The following is a 19,807-nucleotide window of genomic DNA, read 5'->3' on the forward strand; positions in this document are numbered from 1 at the left end:
CACAGGTGTTTAAAATTTTTCATAAAATACTTTTTTTACATTTTGCATCAAAAAACAGATTTCAAAATTTTTTTTACGAAAATGTGCAATAGCTATGAAATTTTTAAAGCTTTTATGTACTCATCCAATTATTGTAGAAAATTATAAAAAAAAGAAATAAATAAAATTCATTCATTCGTGGTTGTAGTGAACGAAAACATAAGATGATAAAATTTAAAATACACTGAACGAAAAAAAGTCCATATTTTATGAACTGGTTGCGATAGAACTTTTTTCTATTTGTTTTTAGAACAATCATAAGTGTAGCTATAAGCCGTTTTAGGGTTGTCCATTCTCTATTGCACACCCTGTATATTTTCAGACATATTCTAATCAAAAATTCCCAGGGAAATGGTTTCGGGAGAAGGGCCTCAATCGGAAAAATGGCGAAAATTTCCATTTTTTTTTGGTTTCCCCATATTCTTAACAGTTGAGGAACGAAATTCAAGCTAAAAAAATAATGAAATTTCAGGAACTTTTCAGTTAGGAGTTTTTTTTTCAGGAATAGGATTATGACGATTACAACTAAACTTCAACTTTTTGAATCGTTATACCTAAGAAACGGTGGGTCTTAGGAAAAAAAGTGTCATGACACTTTTTATATATAATAATCTGGTCTACAATTCTTGCATTGAAAATTTTTTGATAAGACTTACCGTTTTGCTGAAAGTCGTGAAAAAATAGTTTTTGTGACCTTTTGACCCCTATAACTCTTAACGCGGACACGATATCAATGTCGATTTTTCACATCTTCATAACAAAGCCGTCATTAAGCTGTATACCAAAATTCAGCCCAGTAGGAATTTTTCCGCAGATTGGGCTTAAAAATGACTAAAATGACTGGGCTATTATTTAATGGGTTTGAGTTACAAAAAAAAAACCGAAATTCAACTCAATAGACACTTATACCTACGGTAGAAAAACAAAATTATAAAAAATATCTTATTAGAAGGTATTTCATTATAATCTTTTTCTTATTATAATTTAGTTTTTATTCCAAATTGATAGAGGCACTGGAATTGGGTATTATATCTAAAGTACGCCTTACATTCGCACCACAGTAAAATTTATTATTAATTAGTTTTCTTTTTTTTTTTTATTAAATAAAAATAAAGATTCTTAATTTTAAATTATTACAAACTCTTATAAACTAACTATATTATGTATTACTTTTTTTTTATTTTTGTAATTATTTTCCCAATTCCGATTGGGTCGTAATTAATTAGCTAGATGTACAATTATATGGATCGTCAGTACGGAAATTTGGATGATCTTCAAATGGTTTAACACCATTTGTCTTTTTGATGTCACGAATTTTTTCAACTTCTAACATTACACGTATAAAATTACCACCAGCTAATTTGGTTAAATCATCAATAGACCAGCCTTCTCCTAGTAATTCAGCAAATAATGTTGGATATGATGAAACATCTTCGAGTCCTTTTGGGGTGCTGTAAGAAAAAAAATTTAATTGTTTTTAGTTTTATTTTTTTTGGTAAAGAAAAGAGAGGTAAAATGCAGTTTTTTATTTTGTTTAATTAATTTGTGGTTTTGAATACATTGTCACCATGAAATGTAAGTAAACGCTTTTTTTACTTGCGATATATCAGGCGTTCAGAGTAATAATGGGTTAAGTCCACTTCTCTCCAAGTTGGATGTTTTGAGGTCTAAAAACGTAAGTGTTTCTTTTTATCTTAAACAAAATGAAAGAAAGACATTCTGGAGATAAGTTTCTTTAGTTCTTAGTTCTTACGATGATAGAGAATGCCAAAAAAGTTGGTCCCGCAAGACAGTCTGGCTGTTTGTATACGAAGCTACAGCTTGAACGGATGGAATGATCAACATCAAAGTTGGTATGTAGCGTGTAGCGTTATTTGGCGAAAAAATGGAAATTGTTATCAATATATTTTCATATATATTTTAGATGACATAGAATGGTTATAGTTTAATTTATTATAAAATAACATTTGCACCGATGTTTTAAATGATATTTTTATATTTATGACAGTTTAAACACAAAGTGATCAAAACCAAACAACTGCGTTACTGTACCGCAAATTTCTATTTTATTTGTTGAATCATATAAAATAAGCTCTCTGATATTCCTATTTGAAACTTTAGGAACAACGTAAGTCTCCTATGAAGTTAAATCACAGAAAAATGAATTTCAATTAAATATTCTCAATAGTTTATTACCAAAAATCAGCTTTAAAACTTTATAATACCACTGCGTTACCAAGATAACGAACAATGTTACCGTGATTTGCAAACAATTCAATACAAATTTGGGTTTCAAACTTGTATAAATGTAAATAATGTTAATTTTATAACTCAATATAGTTTTTCTACTAATTTGTACTTTTTCTTCAAGTAAAATGAAATTCAACCAACGGGACAACTCAGGGTCGGACTGAGGCATAGGGGCCCGGGTGGCAAAATGATAAAAGGGGCCCGCCGAGCCACAGCTCCAAGGAACTAAAAAAAAAGCTACCTACAATAGATACCAAAAAAATTTTTATTTTTCGTTTGGCTCGGAAAAGGAAAGTATACTTTTATAAAGATTTTTGGTGTTTCTTAACCTAATTTTTGCATATATTTTTCCAACACATCTTTCTGTTGAGGTCTCTAATTTTAAAAATTACATCTTAAAACTTTATAAATAGAGTATGGGAACAGAGCCCCAAGAGGAGTAGGTTGAGCTGCTGGGGCACCGACCGGTGCAAGTCTTTAGTTGAGGGCCTTTGTTGTCTTTATTTTTCCTTTTAAGAAAATGTACGGAATTTATTTATTTTTAATTTTTAAAAGTTGAAAATTCTTCATAGATTTGACAATTTTAATAAAAAGCGGAATAACTTCCTGTATAATGATTTTCAAATTTTTGAACTTGCAACTGCAAATAGACAATAGCCCTCAGTTATAGACCCGAATTTAGCGATAACTTTATTTTAACAAAAAATAAAATATACATAATACATCTCACTTCCAAATTTAAATAACGTTATGATTTTAAAATCGACTTAGTTAGTCAGCTATTACATGAAGCCTCAAGAGGCGCGCCTCTTTTGAAACGTAATGAGTGCAAAAGAGAAAAAAGATGAAACAAAAAATTATCCGACCAGAGAGTCGTGGGTCGGAATTCTGAGACTCTTTTTTGACGTTTCTTTTTCCACTTTTCTTTTTTTTCAACATTCTCTTTCATTTCTTTTTGCTTCTTGGTGCAATACAACAACAACAAATTTTAAATCAAAAGAGAAATGTCAAATTTGAGTCCTGGACTCAATAGGCATCGTTTAATAGTACGCGCCTCACAGAATGATTATCAAAAGAAAATTAGAAAAAAGAGTCAAGCCTCTTGAGGCTTCATGTAATAGCTGACTTACAGGTGAACTGTTTCTTATCCGATTCCAAGTTTAGAAGTTAGATGTATGTTTTACTAAATATTATTTTTTCCTTTGGCTTAAGTCGAGTTTTGCTAGATTCGAGTCTAATACTAAGGGTCCGTGAGTTTTGGACTTATAGACAAAAGAATTATAAAATAATCCTGTATTAATTTATAAAAAAAAGGTTTATGAGACTTGTTCTTTCCTTTTAAAAACTTTTTTTTATTTCCATATGTTCTGAATTTTAATTCAATTTGATGTTCTGAATTTTAGTTCGGATTGTTTGCATTCATTCAGAAACTCAGAGTTTTTTTTGAAACCGGAAACATTCGCTCTCATTTTCTTTACGAATTTAATTGGTGAAAAAAAAAAACATGTTGCAGACATCCAAAAGGATACCCTTTTACTTATTTTGGGGCCCCTGTGTGGAAAAGCTCACAAAAGATCGCCTGCGATTTTGGAATAAAAAATAATTTAAGTTTGTATTTGGAATTTAAAAAACCCATTTAATTTGTACAGGGGTCCAATAATGCTAGGTACAAGCAAGACCCGAGGACAAGTACGGTACGCGAAAAACCCTTTAATTTGTATCCTGTTTCTGTTGATTCAAGTCTTTAAGATAGATATCTTAGGTGAAAATAATTAAACTGAGTGCGCATCATATAGGTATCTGTTTGTTTCGTTGTTTATTTCTTACATCCCGTTTCTTCCCTAAATACGATCTAACGTGGGGCCCTGGAATATACACGTGGGGGCCCCGGGGCACTACCCCGGTACAAGTGTATGTCCAATTGTACATCCCTCGGGCCCCAAAACTTTTAACTTCTTATATAATTATAAATATAACTTTCAAAAAGTTAGAGTAAGGGCCTGCATTTGTTAAAAGGGCCCCTTTTCTTTGTTTGAAATTTGTGTTTGTACTTGTTTTTTACATGTTCTTTATGTATTTTTATTTTGAAATTTTGAGATAACTGAAGACCCTGGTGGCAATCGTCAAGTCAGTTATATGGCCAGTCCGACCCTGGGACAACTAGAACAATTTTTTTCATAACTGATTTTCTGCCAGTTTCAACGAAATTTTTTATACAATAGCATTTATATAATAATAATATAAATCAAAAATAAAATTTAAAAAAAAAAATTATTTATGGATTAAAAAAAAAAAAAAAATGAATTTTTTTTTTGAAAATTCAAATTTTCGAAAACGGGACATTAATTTTTTTTTGAAATTTTGATTTAAGATATTGATTAGTACGAAATGGCATACCAATTTTATTTTAGAACTTGTTTTTTTTTTTTAATTAAAATTTAAAATTAAATTAAAAATTAATTTTTTTAAAAACTCTTCTAATGGTTTTGATTTTTTTTTTGTTCTAAAAATGCATCTTAATAAAAGAAATCCAATTGCATATCTACTTGTTTTGAAGCTCAATTTGATTTTAGCTGTTGTTTTTTTCCTTTGAAAAACAATTTTTTTTTTCATATAAATTTTCTAAATTTCTATAGAAAAACTCTTACAAATTTTAGAAACTTGAATCCTAAAAGCAAGTTCGTGCCTGGGTCGCACGCATTTTATTTATGTGGTAACAAGTGTTATCTTGAATAAAAAATACATAACTCCTACCTCCTGATGCAGTTTAATATTCGTGTTACTTATTTATCTACTGAAATGCGTCATCATGACGATTTTATTTGTTATTGTTAATTTACTTTTCATAAAAAATGAAACAAAAAATTATACCATCCATAAAAAAACAATTATATTTTCTCGAAAAAGCAATCAAAAATATCACAAAAAGAATTTAAATTTTTGCACAATATTCAATTGAAAAACTTAAAATTTCATCATCAACAAAGTGACCATCATCAACAATGCAATGTTGTCATTTGGCATTTCCACAAATGCCCACTAATAGCATTCTCTCCAAACAAACACAAATTCAATTAAGTCTGCTCATTGCAATTCCCACAAGTGCCACACCAACGCGTACAGCGTCCACATGCCTCTACGTGGTGGTGGTGGACTGGACACCGGCGGCGAGCGAGTATGTGTGGACCGCACCGAACCGGATAGGACACCAGAAAATTCCTTTTAAATTCCAAATTTTTAAATAAAGTATCCTAATATTTCGTTTTCAAATTACCTCAATATTCCATAATATATAGACTTGACCATTCTACAAAAAAAAAATCTACCTATATGAAATGGTCCAATTTACGCGTGTTCCGCCTCAGTCGTTCGTGATGTTTTCATTGATTTGATCAAAAACTATACAAAATTGGGAGAGGGAGCCAATGGCCAAATCTACTGTCGTTATAAACATCCATTCATCATTTATATGACAAAGATGGCCAAAACGTTAGGTAAATTGACAGAGTTGTTCGAATTATTGTGATGGAAACGTGCGTCAATTTGCATTTAACTATGAAAAATAAAAAAAAGACACTCCAACCGTCAAAATATTGATATTGCAGGCAAAGGCAACATAAGGTGTCGTCAATTGTCACACACACATCAAAGTTGGACTGGACACGCAAACAATATGCTGGTGCTGGCTGAGGCAAGGCATGTGTTTTTGTGGTAATTTTGAGGGATTTTCTACTGCTACCGCATTTAGATTATAATTTAGGTACAATTTCATAAAAGCTGTGTCAACAGTGGATGAATTGAAAAATAGGAAAATATAGTTGTCATTGTCATCACAGCTTCAGCAATTTTAATCGACAAAAATGTGCTGCCATAAAAAAATAATATGATTAAAAAAAAAATATAGTTAACATCCTGGGAAAATGTGGAAAATATTAAATTTTGTTGTTTAGGAGTTTTGATAAAAATATACTCGTACCTGGGGCTAATATCTAAATTTACCGAGAACATTTAACAATGTGATATGTGCATGAATTTAAACTAAAAACAAAAACTTAAAAGAAACGTTTTATTTAATACCTTATATAAAATAGAGAAAGAGGGAAATATGGACCACCAATCAAACTATATTTGGAAATAAAACACAAGAAATTAATGCTCAAACATTGATTTTAACTTGAAATAAAAGTTCAGTTTTAAATTAAAAAAAAAAAATTGTTACAACATAAAGTAGAGGGTAATATGGACCACTGGTCTTTGAAGTATCTAGAGTCGGTTGGGGTAAGTGCGCGCACTTTTCACTTTAAGGCAAAATTGTGAAGATTCTGTAAGAGATATCAGCATAAATTTTTTTACATTTGATAAACCTATATTTTGTGAACAAGAAAACACAAAAAAAAGTTTTTTAGTTTAAATGTTTCATATGATTCAAAACAAAAACCATATGAAATCAAAGTGCGCACTCTTGCCCCTAAGTCAGGGTAGGATCACCTAGGTTAAACAAAACTTTCTTTCAAAAGTTCCAAGTTTTCACTTAAATGAATGAAAATATTATAATCCAGTCAAATAAGGGTTTAACCTCGGAATGAATGTTAGTAGAAATTTTTTTTGCTCAATATCTTCCTTTTGCCATTCTATAACATATCTCAAAAGTCTAGAAAAATCTCATGTCCGCTTGTCGCGATTTCAAGGTCAAATCGCGAAATGGAGATTTTCAAAATTAGCAAAAATAGGCTATGGTATTATATACACATATGATACATGATTTCAAGGTATTTTTTAATGCTAATTCCAAAAAATCTAAAATCAAGACAATCTGACGTCTCTGGAAAAAGTTATACCTGTTTTTCATCTGTCAACTCATATTATTATAACAGTTGCAAACTTACTGCCGAAAAACCCTTAAAAGTTATGGTAGATGAACCAAATTTTGCATGAAGATTTTAGAATCCATCATTATTAAAAATCAAAACAATCCATTACAAAAAATATATATACCTACGAAATAATTGTATTTTTTGATGAAGGGGCAAATTTTAGGATATGCACTAAAGAAGATTCTTGTTCATCTTAGGAATAAGTGCTAATAGGCTAATTTTTTCATTTTAATCTTTGTTTGGATATTCTTTAACTACCCTCAAAAATCTAAAAAAAATCTCATGTCCGCAAGTCCTAATTTTCTTGGTTGAAAATAAGGTGCAGATTTTAAAAAATTAATAAGAAAAGTTTAAATTTTTATATGTATACCAACATAAGCGACATGATTTAAAGGTATTTTTTAACACTTATTCCAACAAAACTCACAAACAAGTCAGCCTGACCATCCCTGAAAAGTAATGCACCTTATTCATGTTGATCTGACACAAATATCTGAAGTGTAGTTTTTCAATTTTTTAAAATCTGCACCTTATCTTCAAACCAAGAAAATTAGGACTTGCGGACATGAGATTTTTTTTAGATTTTTGAGGGTAGTTAAAGAATATCCAAACAAAGATTAAAATGAAAAAATTAGCCTTAAAAAATACCTTGAAATCATGTATCATATGTGTATATAATACCATAGCCTATTTTTGCTAATTTTGAAAATCTCCATTTCGCGATTTGACCTTGAAATCGCGACAAGCGGACATGAGATTTTTCTAGACTTTTGAGATATGTTATAGAATGGCAAAAGGAAGATATTGAGCAAAAAAAATTTCTACTAACATTCATTCCGAGATTTACCCCTTTTTTCTCCTTATTTGACTGTATTATTAAAGAAAAAACAAATTAAGTTCAAATACAAAAACTTTATTTATAAAACAAAACAAACAAAAAATATTTCTAACTAAATCGGAGTCTTCCTTTTTTGGAATTCATGAATAACAGCCTTCGTTTGTCAAGATTCAAGTTTAAAAATTCTCTGTACTGTAAATCAGATTAAAAAAAAGAAAAGTTTAATATGGGCAGAAGTGCGCGCTCTTACCCACACTTTTGTGCGCTATTTTACCCACAAAGGTACTTTTTTTTCTATTTATGAAATTTATAATAAAATAAAACAAAGTCTAACAAATTTTTTGACTAAAATCAAATATAAATATGCACTATTCAAAAATAAATGCTGCTCTCGGTATCTAATGCTGCCACGCCGACGCCACACACTTTTCCAGCATAACTTTTTTTTTTTGTTTTTAGCCGGGTTTTTTAAACCCTCTTTTAAAATAAAATGGAGCTGGGCACACACTCGCGAAGATCGTCACTTATTGACGCCTTACTAAGCGCTGATTTCCTCATATTTCGTTTTAATTTTTTTTGGACACAACTCGAGAAATAAGCAGTGCGCGCTTTTACCAACTGCGCAATCTTATTCCAAATGACTCTACAGTGTAAAACGATGCAAATATTTAGTATTTTTTTTGTCATGGAAGGTTGGGGGACTAATTAGTAAAAAAGGGGGTTGTTTGTCGTTACTCCGGTCATCCATTTTACAAGGAAAACTTTTTAGCATTAATCTTTTGCTTTAAACGTCTGTAGTTTTTGTGATACGTTGCGATTTGTAAAAAACAACTTATGAGAAAATACATTTTTCATTTGTTTCTCAACTGTTTTTTTAAAACCATTTCATACTTCCGAAAATTTCAAAACAAATAGTCACATAAAAAAATGTGGTAAAAATGGTAACTTTTCAAACTTAGTCTAATGTCACTTTGCCAAATTGTCATATTGAAATTCGTAAATGGCTATGATGAAGTAATTCAAATCAAGTGTAAATCTTTGAGTAAGTTCTTTCTTCTGATGAAACATTTTTTTTTTTTTGGAAATCATTACTATTCTTAAAGAATTATTTTTTTGACTTTCTTGCAAACGACTGATTCCATTTTCCATTTCAATGAATTTCGCATTTTTTGTTGTTGTTAAATGCAACTTAATGAAGGAAATTAATGGAGTTCATATCTTTAAACATTTTTTTTAAGTTACATGTTTAAACTTTTATATAAAAAGTTTTTGAAATTTAAGCAAATTGAACTACAAGAGCAAGTTCTTGAAACCGCACTTTAATTTGTTAAGGTATTATTACAAAGTCTTTTAATATCCATCTTAATCGTTTTTTGAAGGCTTCAACTTCTTATTGCATAATAATTTTTATAAATTTTGTGTACCCATAAAAAAGCTTCTATAACATTTAATCCATTGATATTTAAACTCTAGCTGGAATTATTTTTTACAAAATCTTAAGTGACACTTAAGTGCTGAATTCTACTTGCTAATGCTTATCTTCTTGTGATGTGACCAAATCAACCATTTGAGATGGATGTCACAGAATATACTAACAAAAGATCAACTCAATTACATATAGTTATACATGAATAGCATGAATATTTTTCCATAAAAATATGTTCCACATACGCCACAGTGACCCACACCCTCTTACGATCGAAGACTACGTATAAAACAATACTACCAATTTACTCAAATTTTAAAACTTAAAATGAAAATTGTTTTTTTTTGTATCTATTGGAATTTTATTGGAGTTTGATATAAAAATATCTTTAATAAGGCACATTTTATCCAATTGCTTCCATTTTTGCAAAATCAATTTCTTATTCATACCTGAAATGCCAAGCTATTAAAGATGTCTGTCAAAGTGCAGCGTTAGAAACAATAAGCTTATTCTTCTTTAATTATTATTGATCTGATTAAGTAACGATATATCTTCAGGTACAATGTTAAAAGTTATAGAAAGCTGATCTTGGTGTCTGATAAAATTTCAATTTTTTAATATTTTGCCTAAAGAAGTTTTTGCCAGTTCAAATTTTGTGCAAATTGGCATTCATTCCGACGTCAAAATTCTATTTGAATCCACTGCATAATTAGTTTTCGTCTTATTAAATTTTAAAATTAGGTAGCTTTATAAATCATTAAAGGTACAATTGAACTGATTTGCTAAGAATCTGTTTTTCTAACTATGAAGGCACCACTAACAAATACTATTCTTCCTAAAACTTCTGTGAATAAATTATGTAACTACCCGGTAACTGTTTTTTTTTTTTTTTTTTTCAATTCCACAATCCAAGTTTTAAAATTGCTCATCTAAAACAAAAATTGGGTCTATCCTATGCGTTATTCATCCTTTTGTAACAGACATTTCCCTGAACCAACAAATAAAGAATAATTTACTGTTTCAATTGGAGACTATTAAGCCTGGTAAATGCGGAACTATGCCTACTCATTCATGAACACTATGCCGCAATGCCAACTCAGCGGATATCCACTACTCCCCATGGTGGTAGTTTTGTCTGTATATATATGTATATGAAGCAGGAGGCAACCTTACGTACATAAGTTGGCATTCAAAATGGTAAAAAGGAATCCTTCTCATGCCACGTAATGTTATAAATTGTTTTATTTTTGTATGTTCACTTGAGGCTTAATATTTCCAAGTTCTAGATTCTGTTCTGTTTGAATTGTTGTTTTTGTAGTAATCAATTTGAAAACTAATGTGTTCGGTCTATAGAGCACAAAAACAGCACAAAAGTATATAAGAAGAAGGACGATGACGACAAGAATATCGGAACTCTGTCGGCACCTGTCATTCTATAGAAGATGGAGAGTTAATAATGCCCCCGAGGTGACTTTCATCAGCAATACATTTTCTGAGATATGGACTCGAATAAATTTAAGTGCACCACAACCATCACAGCACCGCATTCATTGTATATACAACACATAGGTGAGAAAAAAAAAACTTATTATGGGCTACTTCAAGCTGAGATATCTCGAAAAAGCTCCTATACAGATCGCATCGTTTTAAATAATTAAATACATAAAAGGATAAACTGTTCGTTTTTACGTTTTACGGATGTCCTTAATACGAGTAACGTAACGAGTACGAGTATATATAGGATAGAAGAGAAAGTTGATGCAGGTTGAGAGTTTTGGTTTAGCAATTGTTGGGAATATATACACTTTTTCTCGTTTAAGTGTTAAATAAATGCTGTGGCCAAGCTGTGTGCAAGATAGTTTGAGAGTGTTAAAAAGTAATTGGAAAAAGTAATCGGACGGACGGAGAGAGAGAAATAAAATGGAAAGGCACTTTGTAGTTTCAATCGTTTTTAGTTATTTTTATTTTTGCTTTGCTTTTAAATGAATATAAAATTGATATGATTTTGCCATAAACAGACAACAACTTTAAGCTTCACATGGTAAGGATGTGGATAGAAATTTAATGGATAAAGTTTTAGAGTGTTTTTGTAGACCATATATAGTGGCTATAAGGTATTCAAGTTTAAATGTTATACAAGTGTGTTTGAATATTTTTGTGAAAACATTATTATTGAATTTTAAGTAAAAACCGTTTCGTTAAGATCTTATAATTTTAACAGAAAAAAAAAAACAAAAAAGAAAAACAAATTATTTCTTTAGCTCTTTGGTTATCTGTCGAAAAGAGAATAATGCAATTTAAAAATGATATAATTTTGCAACGAACATTTTCAAATTTAAAGATTTCACTTTTTTGAGTTTTGGAGGACTATTTTTCACCTTTTTTATTAAAGAAATCTATAAATTTTAATATCTATTCATTTTAATAAAATTACATACAAAATATGTAAATGAATTTCTAAAATCAACTATTTTATTTATTTATTTTTTTGTTACGTATACGCCCGAGTGAACTGTGGAAAACAGGAAAAATGAAACTACCACGGTGATATCCGAAGATGCATATTAAGCGAAATGGTAACGGAGTTACGAATAACAGAGTTACGCGCGACAGAGTTACGGCCGTCAAAGTTACGCGAAACCGAAGTTACGAAAAACTAGAGTTACGAATTCTAAAGTTATGTTAAGCTATGACATGTGATTTTTGGGTTGGCAACAATTGCAACAACAGTTCACCACACCAAAATGACGTCTGTAAAAAAATGGGTGGTTTGGTTATTATTTTAATATAAATAATAACAAAGTGGGTATTACAAAATACGCTATGAATTAATTAATAGAAAAAAAAAATACGTATTTGCAATATTAGTTTGACAAATAAGAAGTTAAATTCAATTATGTCCCCCAAACTTACATAATTAAACTTATGTTTTTTTTTTCTATTTCAACGTTTTTGCGATCTTCTCACAAAAACAAAACCATATATGTATATCTATACATATCCAATCAAAATAATTTTACAAGTTTAAATAACACCCATTTTCGCTTTACTCATTTAGTTCTGACCAATGAGAAAAATGTTAATCTCTTGTTTGTATTTCCATAATTCCATGTCGTTCCTCGCAATTGTTGCCAACCCAAAAATCACATGTCATAGCTTAACATAACTTTAGAATTCGTAACTCTAGTTTTTCGTAACTTCGGTTTCGCGTAACTTTGACGCTCGTAACTCTGTCGCCCGTAACTCTGGTATTCGTAACTTCATCGGTTTCCCATATTAAGCTTCTATTGTTTAAGAAGAGAAGAGGGGCAATTTTGAGAAGGATACACTACAAAAGAAAATTTGTTTTAATTTAAACAAAAAAAAATTTGGTTTCTGGCACGAAAAAAAAATTAAGTATGAATATTTACAACTTTTGATAGATTTTGAGGTAAAATATGAGTATATAATCCTATCTTTAACACAGAACTAGTAACGAAGTTCTTGTAATAATGGGATAAAAAAATGAATTTTGGTTATGGACTTTTCAGACAAAAAACATTATTTTGCAAGTATGTAGATTTTTCTACAAATAAATTGTGCATATTTAAGCCCCTACCGGTAACCGGCAGTCTCGGCTTATGGTCTCGTCCAATCGGATTTTATTTGCTGCATTTATAAGTCAAGATTTTGCTCAAGTTGTGCTGTCAGGTTGACTTTCCTAAAATTTCAAATAATCTTTTATAAGAATTTTTGGTTTAAAAAATATGCAAAAACAACTTGAATAAAATGCACTACTGGGTCGCACGTACTTGCTCTTGTAGTCCAAAGTATTGTTATCTTAAATATTTATTGGAAATTTAAGATTTTGTTTAGTGTCGAGAAAAAAAAATAAAAAAAAAAATTGAATGTTAAAAAAGTTAAATTAAAAAATTTTTTTTTTTAAACTTAACAAATTTTTTTTTTACATTTGAAACTTCAAAATGCTGTCTGTAAATTTTTAATAAAATTGACTTATGCTTTGATGAAATATATGAACTTAAAAAATATGTCATTTTTTGGAAAACGGCAAAGCCATTTTTCCGTTTTTCGAATTTTTTGAGAAAAAATATAAACGCAGTTTTATTTAAATCAATAAGAGTATAACGTACACCAAATTTAATCGAAATCTTTAGAGCCGTTTTCGAGAAAATTGCAATACCTCGAAAACGTTATATGAGAGATATGCCTTAAAAAAGAGATATTAAAAAAATACAAAAAATGGGTATGGGAATTACGTAAAAATCATCTGTACCAAGTTTCAAGCAAATTCAGCCATCCGTTTAGGCCCTAGCCCGATGTACAGATGGACTCACGAACGCACAGACCGACGAGGGACGGCATGACGAAAACCACTTTTTCGATCTTCTCCATTATCCTAATGTTGGTTTTGATTAAAACCTCGAATTTTTTTTTCTACACGAAACCAATACTTGCCTTATATGTAGTATGCAAGTAAAAAATTGGAAGAATCACTTTAAAAAAGGTTTGTCGACTGATATGTCCACGTTAAAATTGTTATTTTTTAATTGTATCATTATGCATTTTCCGAAATAAAATCAACCACGAACAACTTTTTTTTTAAATTATTTAAGCGCATTCTGAGAAAAAAATATTCATTTATAACTATTTTTGTATACTATCTACATAGTAAAATCGGGATTACTATTTTTAAAAGTTAAAAATTGCTATCCGTGACTATTCAAATAGTCAATGCAATTTGTCTCGAAATGACTATTTTAATTGTCAAAAATAGTTCTACTTCTTTCAGTTCACCAGTTTCCTGAGAAATTTCAGGAATTTTAAAAATATTTAAATTTTGTATGCATCCAATTATTGTATTACGTTTTTTTTTTCTTTTCATTTTTACATAATCATTATAAGAGTTCTTTGTGAATGATTAAATTTTAAAATAAATCATATTTCGTTTAAACTTTTTCATGACACCAGTGATGATTCAATAAAGAATTACCCTAGGAAACTACTGCTTAAAATGGTTTCAAAGCTCCTTGCTCTGAATATTAATTCCTCATTCTTCAAAACATTGATTTCGCCAGCTTTGATTGAAGACCATTAAACAAAAGAAGTTGAAAGAAGTTTTGTATTAGTAAAACACAAAGCTAATGCTTTTAGTTGCAAACAGTGTTATCTAATTCACAAACATATGTATTTATTCAAAAAGTATGTTCCTTTTTTCTTGAATATTATATAGCTAACTTATAAGAGCAAAAGAGAGACACAAAAATTTCAACTTGATTAAATTAACCTTTTAATTAGGGTAGTTCTCCCTTGACAAATCACTTCAAAACATTCAGATTCACACAAAACATCTCATTTATCATCAGACTAATTTCATTAGCTTTCCCTAGACTTTGCAAAATCTAAAATTCACAATCTTTGGTGACTGACAAATTAGTTGTCAATCTTTTATTTCTTATTTCTTACATTTATTTTGTAATTCAACTACTCTGTAACCTTCACGCACGAATGTTAATTTTAATTGAATAAATTAGAAATCAAGGATAAAATGAAAAAAAAAAAAAAAATGACAACATTGCGTCTTTCGCTTTTACAAAAAAAATGTGTTCAGAAAAAAACTCGACTAATCGACATCTTATTGTTATCCCACCCGTAAATGCATTAATTCAATTTCATCTCATAAACGTGACTTAAACTTTAAATAAGGATCGATTTTATTTTTGTTCGTTTTTCAAGGACGACATTAACCCAAGTCATTGGAGTGAACAGAGTTGTTCGCAGTTCAAATATTTTTTACGTCTAAACGAATTAATTCCTACAATTTGCTATTTTATGGGTCGCATTGGTGGGAAAATGAAATAAATTTGACAAATCGAATTCAACACGGTGCGGCTGCGACGGAAAAACTCACGTAAAAATCATTCGTTTGGCCATAAAAGCGCAATGCAAAGGCTGAAAATTACAAAACATCCCCTTTAGTTTTCACCTAGTTCCCATACCAACAAGTTAGTGTTCAAGGTTCCAATTGTCGATAATAGTCACGAAGAATCAAATGAATCGACTGATGATGCAGACACACAAGGATTACAATGATAGGAGGCAGTCAGCGGTGAAGGAAATAGTGACGATGAAATTGTCATTCCATAGCTTTCGAACAGATTTCAAGTTTCTGTCCTCTTGTCATTTCCCCACCGGGATTGATATTGTGCAATCAATAGTGCTTCATGAAGGACTGGTACAATTTCCATCAACACAAGAAATTCAGTCATTATATAGGGTGTTGTACGTATGTTGTATGTAGACAAAAAATCTGATTTTTTTTTTTTGAATTGTGGGTAAACGAATTTTACTATTTCACATATTCTCACATAAGTACTCGAAGCTTCCTAAAAGTTAATATTTTGAAAACTTCGAACCTCAATGGGTTAAAGTTGTTCTGTTGTCCATGCTTACAATTTGTGTTAGGAAACTCAAAAAGTTCAGAGGTTCTCTTTGGTGCATTTACATTATGTATAACGAAAAAAAAAACATTAATGTACCAGGTCTACTACTCAATATATTTTTTGAATTAAGTAAAAGAAGTGGTTGCTTCTGATGGATACACCGAGGAAGAAAATCAACGATTAATTCAGAGCTTTGACTTCTTCTTCTTAGAAGGTTAGAACAACAACGATATTCAACACTTATTGCAATTGCGGAAATATTTTAGAAAGACAATTATATTTTATTAAATTGCTGAGCGGGCTTCCAAAGAAGCTTGTTTATAAAATCGTATGTTAGTATCGGAATCCTGATTGATTTGAACTTTTAGGCGACTCATAATTTTCTTTTTGCGGCCGTATTTTCTTCTTTCGGGAGCTTTAGATCGGGTTTTTCATACTCTTTTGAAAAGCGTGAGACTGTTCATTCATTGAGACTGCGGAGGTTTTGTTCTTATTAATGAGGTACTAAATTAGTTCATCATAAATTATACTTATAAATAATGGGAAGGTTTTTTTTTTGGGAGAAGCAGTTTAAAGTAGAAAATAATGAAAATAATTAGAGATTTTACCGTCGAAAAAAACACTATTTCATGCAAATTTTTTTTTTGAAAACTCTTTTTTCTTGCTTTCTATCCCAAATGCAATGTTTTTACGAAATTTCATTAGGGTGGCCCACCAATTTTTGTTTTCACTAAAAAAACACACCTTTTAACAATGATATTCTTATAACATAACACTGCTCAACACACAAAAATTTTCCAGACCGTTGCTTATCATTTCTTACTAGTTTTAGGGTGCTGATTCCGAAAACAACATAGGGGAGAGTGGGGCTAAATGTAACAGGGGTAAGAATTAACAGCTAAAAAAAGCGATGTTCCTTTCAATATTAAGAAACGCGTAAAGGAGAAAAATGCTCAATTTTTGCATATCTACCGGCACATTTTCTTCAAATGAAGATTAGACGACAGGGTTAGAAGTTACACTAGTGGTGCCCAAAAAATGCATGTTTGTAACTTTTTTTTTAAATTTTATTTTTGGTCTACCTCTTTACCCGAAAAAGATAGAGTGCTAAGTGTTTTTTTGTTATATGCAACTGTGTTTTGGCTCAAATTGCGTGTATATGTTATGTCTATATCAGTTTCGCTTTTTTTTAATTGATTTTATGTGCCAAATTTCATGCTGGGGCTAGTTGTAACATTTTTCCGGGGCAAGTTGTACCATGTAAAAACCTACCTATACTGAAAAATTGTTTACCTAATATAATTTACAACCCTGAATATGAATGCTTGTAATTGAATTTGTATTTATTTTGAAATTGGAAACACATTTTTGAACCACCACTTGAATTCATAAAGCTTATAAAACAATTTATGAATTTTAATAACTTTTATTTAAGACTACTGTCAAATTTTCTCTGGAAATCTTGGATTTGCTCCACTTTTTACAAATTTGCACCAAAATTTCATGACTGAGGTTTGTTTTTATTGTTATTAATTAAAAATAAATAAATATAAACAAATAAAGGTATTTTTCTCTTATTTTTAGTTCTTGGTACAACCTACCCCGGTATGTGTTACACTTTGCCCCGTATGTGGGGTAAGTTGAAACAACACGATTTTTTTTTTGGAAGCTTTATTTTTCAACATTACCGTTATGTTTTGCTAAATTTTTATGATGGATCTTGGAGCTAAAACATGGGTCTTTAATTTAAAAAAGGTCTGGTTGACCCACTTTCAAATTTGTAGGAGAACCATCGATTTTAGAAAAAAGTGTTACATTTGGCCCCACTCTCCCCTACGTTTTTTTCTAACAGCTCTAGTTTTTAAATTAGTCATACATGAAAATGGGTATGGTTTGTTTCGCTTTTCTTATTTCGGGTTTTGGTTGTTTCGTCTAAGTCGATTCGCTATTTTATTGTTTCGTATTTTTGTTGTTTAATTTTTTTATTTATTTCGTTTTTCCTTATTTCGACAAACTTATACTCCGTTTTCTTATGACTTCGTTTTTGGTTTATTTAGTTATTGATTACTTCGTTTTTTCATTATTTAGTTTTGGAATTAAGTCGCCTTTAGTTCACTTGGACTTCAATTATTTCGCCACCATTTGTTTCGCCCATTTTTTTGTGGATGTTAATAGCCTAAGGGCGTTAAAATTCGCGCGAATTTTAACGCCCTTAGGCTATTAACATATACAAAAAAATGGCGAAACAAATGGTGGCGAATAATTCGCGTCGTTTTGAATGCCTGTTAATTTTAAAAATGCCCAAAAAAGAAAAAAAAAAAAACAACGAATTCGTTACAATTAAAGGTAACAGATCTCTAACATTATAACGATTGGGTTATCTTTAATCCAAAAGTCTTCAAAACCTAAAACAATCCACAAAACTGAAGACGGAATAACCAGATGCCAGAATAAACTAAAAGCGAAATGAACCTTGGCGAAACAACACATTGCACTTGTTATGAAAATGCGAAATAATAAAAATCAAGAAGACACAAGGCGAAGTTTTAGTTGGGCGAAGTGATCGAAATACGAAGTAAATGAAAACCCAAATAAAGAATAGCGAACTAATCAAAAATAATTGTGTCAAAAACGAAATAACAGAAATCGAAGTAAAAAAGGCGAAACAATAGGCACCCACATGAAAATGCATAGAAATTCATACAATTTTTTTTTGGTAGATTTTTTTTTATTCAAAAAAATTTTGTTTGTATTTTTATTTTACTTACTGAACCGAAATACATTACATTACAAATAAATTTTTCCAGCAAAACTTTAAAAACGCTTGTAATAATAAAATAAAAAAAAAAAAAATAGTATGAAAATACCACCAAAATGTGAAAAATGAAAATATCTAAGAAAATAGAGCTCCTACAAAGCAACCACTCTGATTTTTAGGCTAAGTGAACCCAAATGCATTAGGTCCGACAAAAAATTTTCTGGAAAATGTTAACAAACAGTTAAAATAAGCATAACTTTAAAATTATTATGATACTACCCCCAAAATGTGTTTTTGACATGGGTTGCGATGTTTAACAGTTTTAGGACATTATAAAAATATGAAGTGCAAATTGCCCAACCCAAATTGTAATCTGTATCTCTATATACCTTAATTTTCGAATTTTAAACTAAAAAATCAAAATAATCGCCCAAAATTCTAAGAGTTTTTCCATTTTAAATATATCCGAATTTATCTAAAATAATCCAAGGTAAAAAGAACCGTTCATCTGATATTGCAAAAAATTGGATTTCTGAATTTTGCAATTTACATTTTTTTGTACACTTTTTGGACCCGAAAAGTACATATAACTAAAAGAGATAGCATTTGAATGTAGAAATTCAAATTTTTGGTATAATTCAATGCTTACTCAAAATTAAAACTGTTGCTAGGTATGTATGTACAAAGGGCATCGACAGGAACAAAACCTTAAACTGCGGGTATCTTCAAATTATTCACCACTCTCTGGACTGATGGTTTATTTGAAGTAGAATTTTATTAGATTTCAGTTATTCTGGGTTATCTCAAATTCTGATTAATTAGTGTTAATGAAAACAGATTGATTTTATTTACTTTTCTGGTAGAGCTGACGATATGATGAGCTCTCTCCAATAAGAGACCGTTTCCATATCAATTTGCTGAAAATTCCATCGAATAATTTCCGGTGAAATGAAATAAAGCGCCTTTTGCTTTATGATTTCATTTTCAACAGACCTACTAGCGAAAAAGGGGATGGAAATGAAAGATCTATATCACATTCATTCCATACTCCATTTTCCTGTTGAATTAATTGTATTCTTGTGGATATTTCAACCGCATATTGACGCCCCATCCGTCGTCGTCGGTCGCCACCGTATATCAGTTGGTCGGTTTGGTCGGCAGCTTGAGTTTCCCTCTCAACAC

At 30.3% G+C, this 19,807-nt stretch overlaps 1 protein-coding gene across 4 annotated transcripts in view; it reads right to left on the reverse strand.

The window, feature by feature from the left end:
- Positions 1-963: 963 nt before the first annotated feature.
- The window catches only part of LOC129913863 (uncharacterized), a 420,354-nt gene continuing 401,510 nt past the window's right edge, over positions 964-19,807 (reverse strand). For 2 of the 4 annotated variants that reach the window (XM_055992811.1, XM_055992813.1), the window contains one exon: positions 964-1,490. In XM_055992811.1, coding sequence (XP_055848786.1) covers positions 1,262-1,490 — 229 coding nt within the window. In that variant the 3' untranslated portion in view covers positions 964-1,261. The remainder of the gene's footprint in view (positions 1,491-19,807) is intronic. The other 2 variants (XM_055992822.1, XM_055992832.1) reach the window with 2 other exon arrangements.

This window comes from Episyrphus balteatus, chromosome 1 (genome assembly GCF_945859705.1).
Source record: "Episyrphus balteatus chromosome 1, idEpiBalt1.1, whole genome shotgun sequence".
NCBI classification, from domain to species: domain Eukaryota; kingdom Metazoa; phylum Arthropoda; class Insecta; order Diptera; family Syrphidae; genus Episyrphus; species Episyrphus balteatus.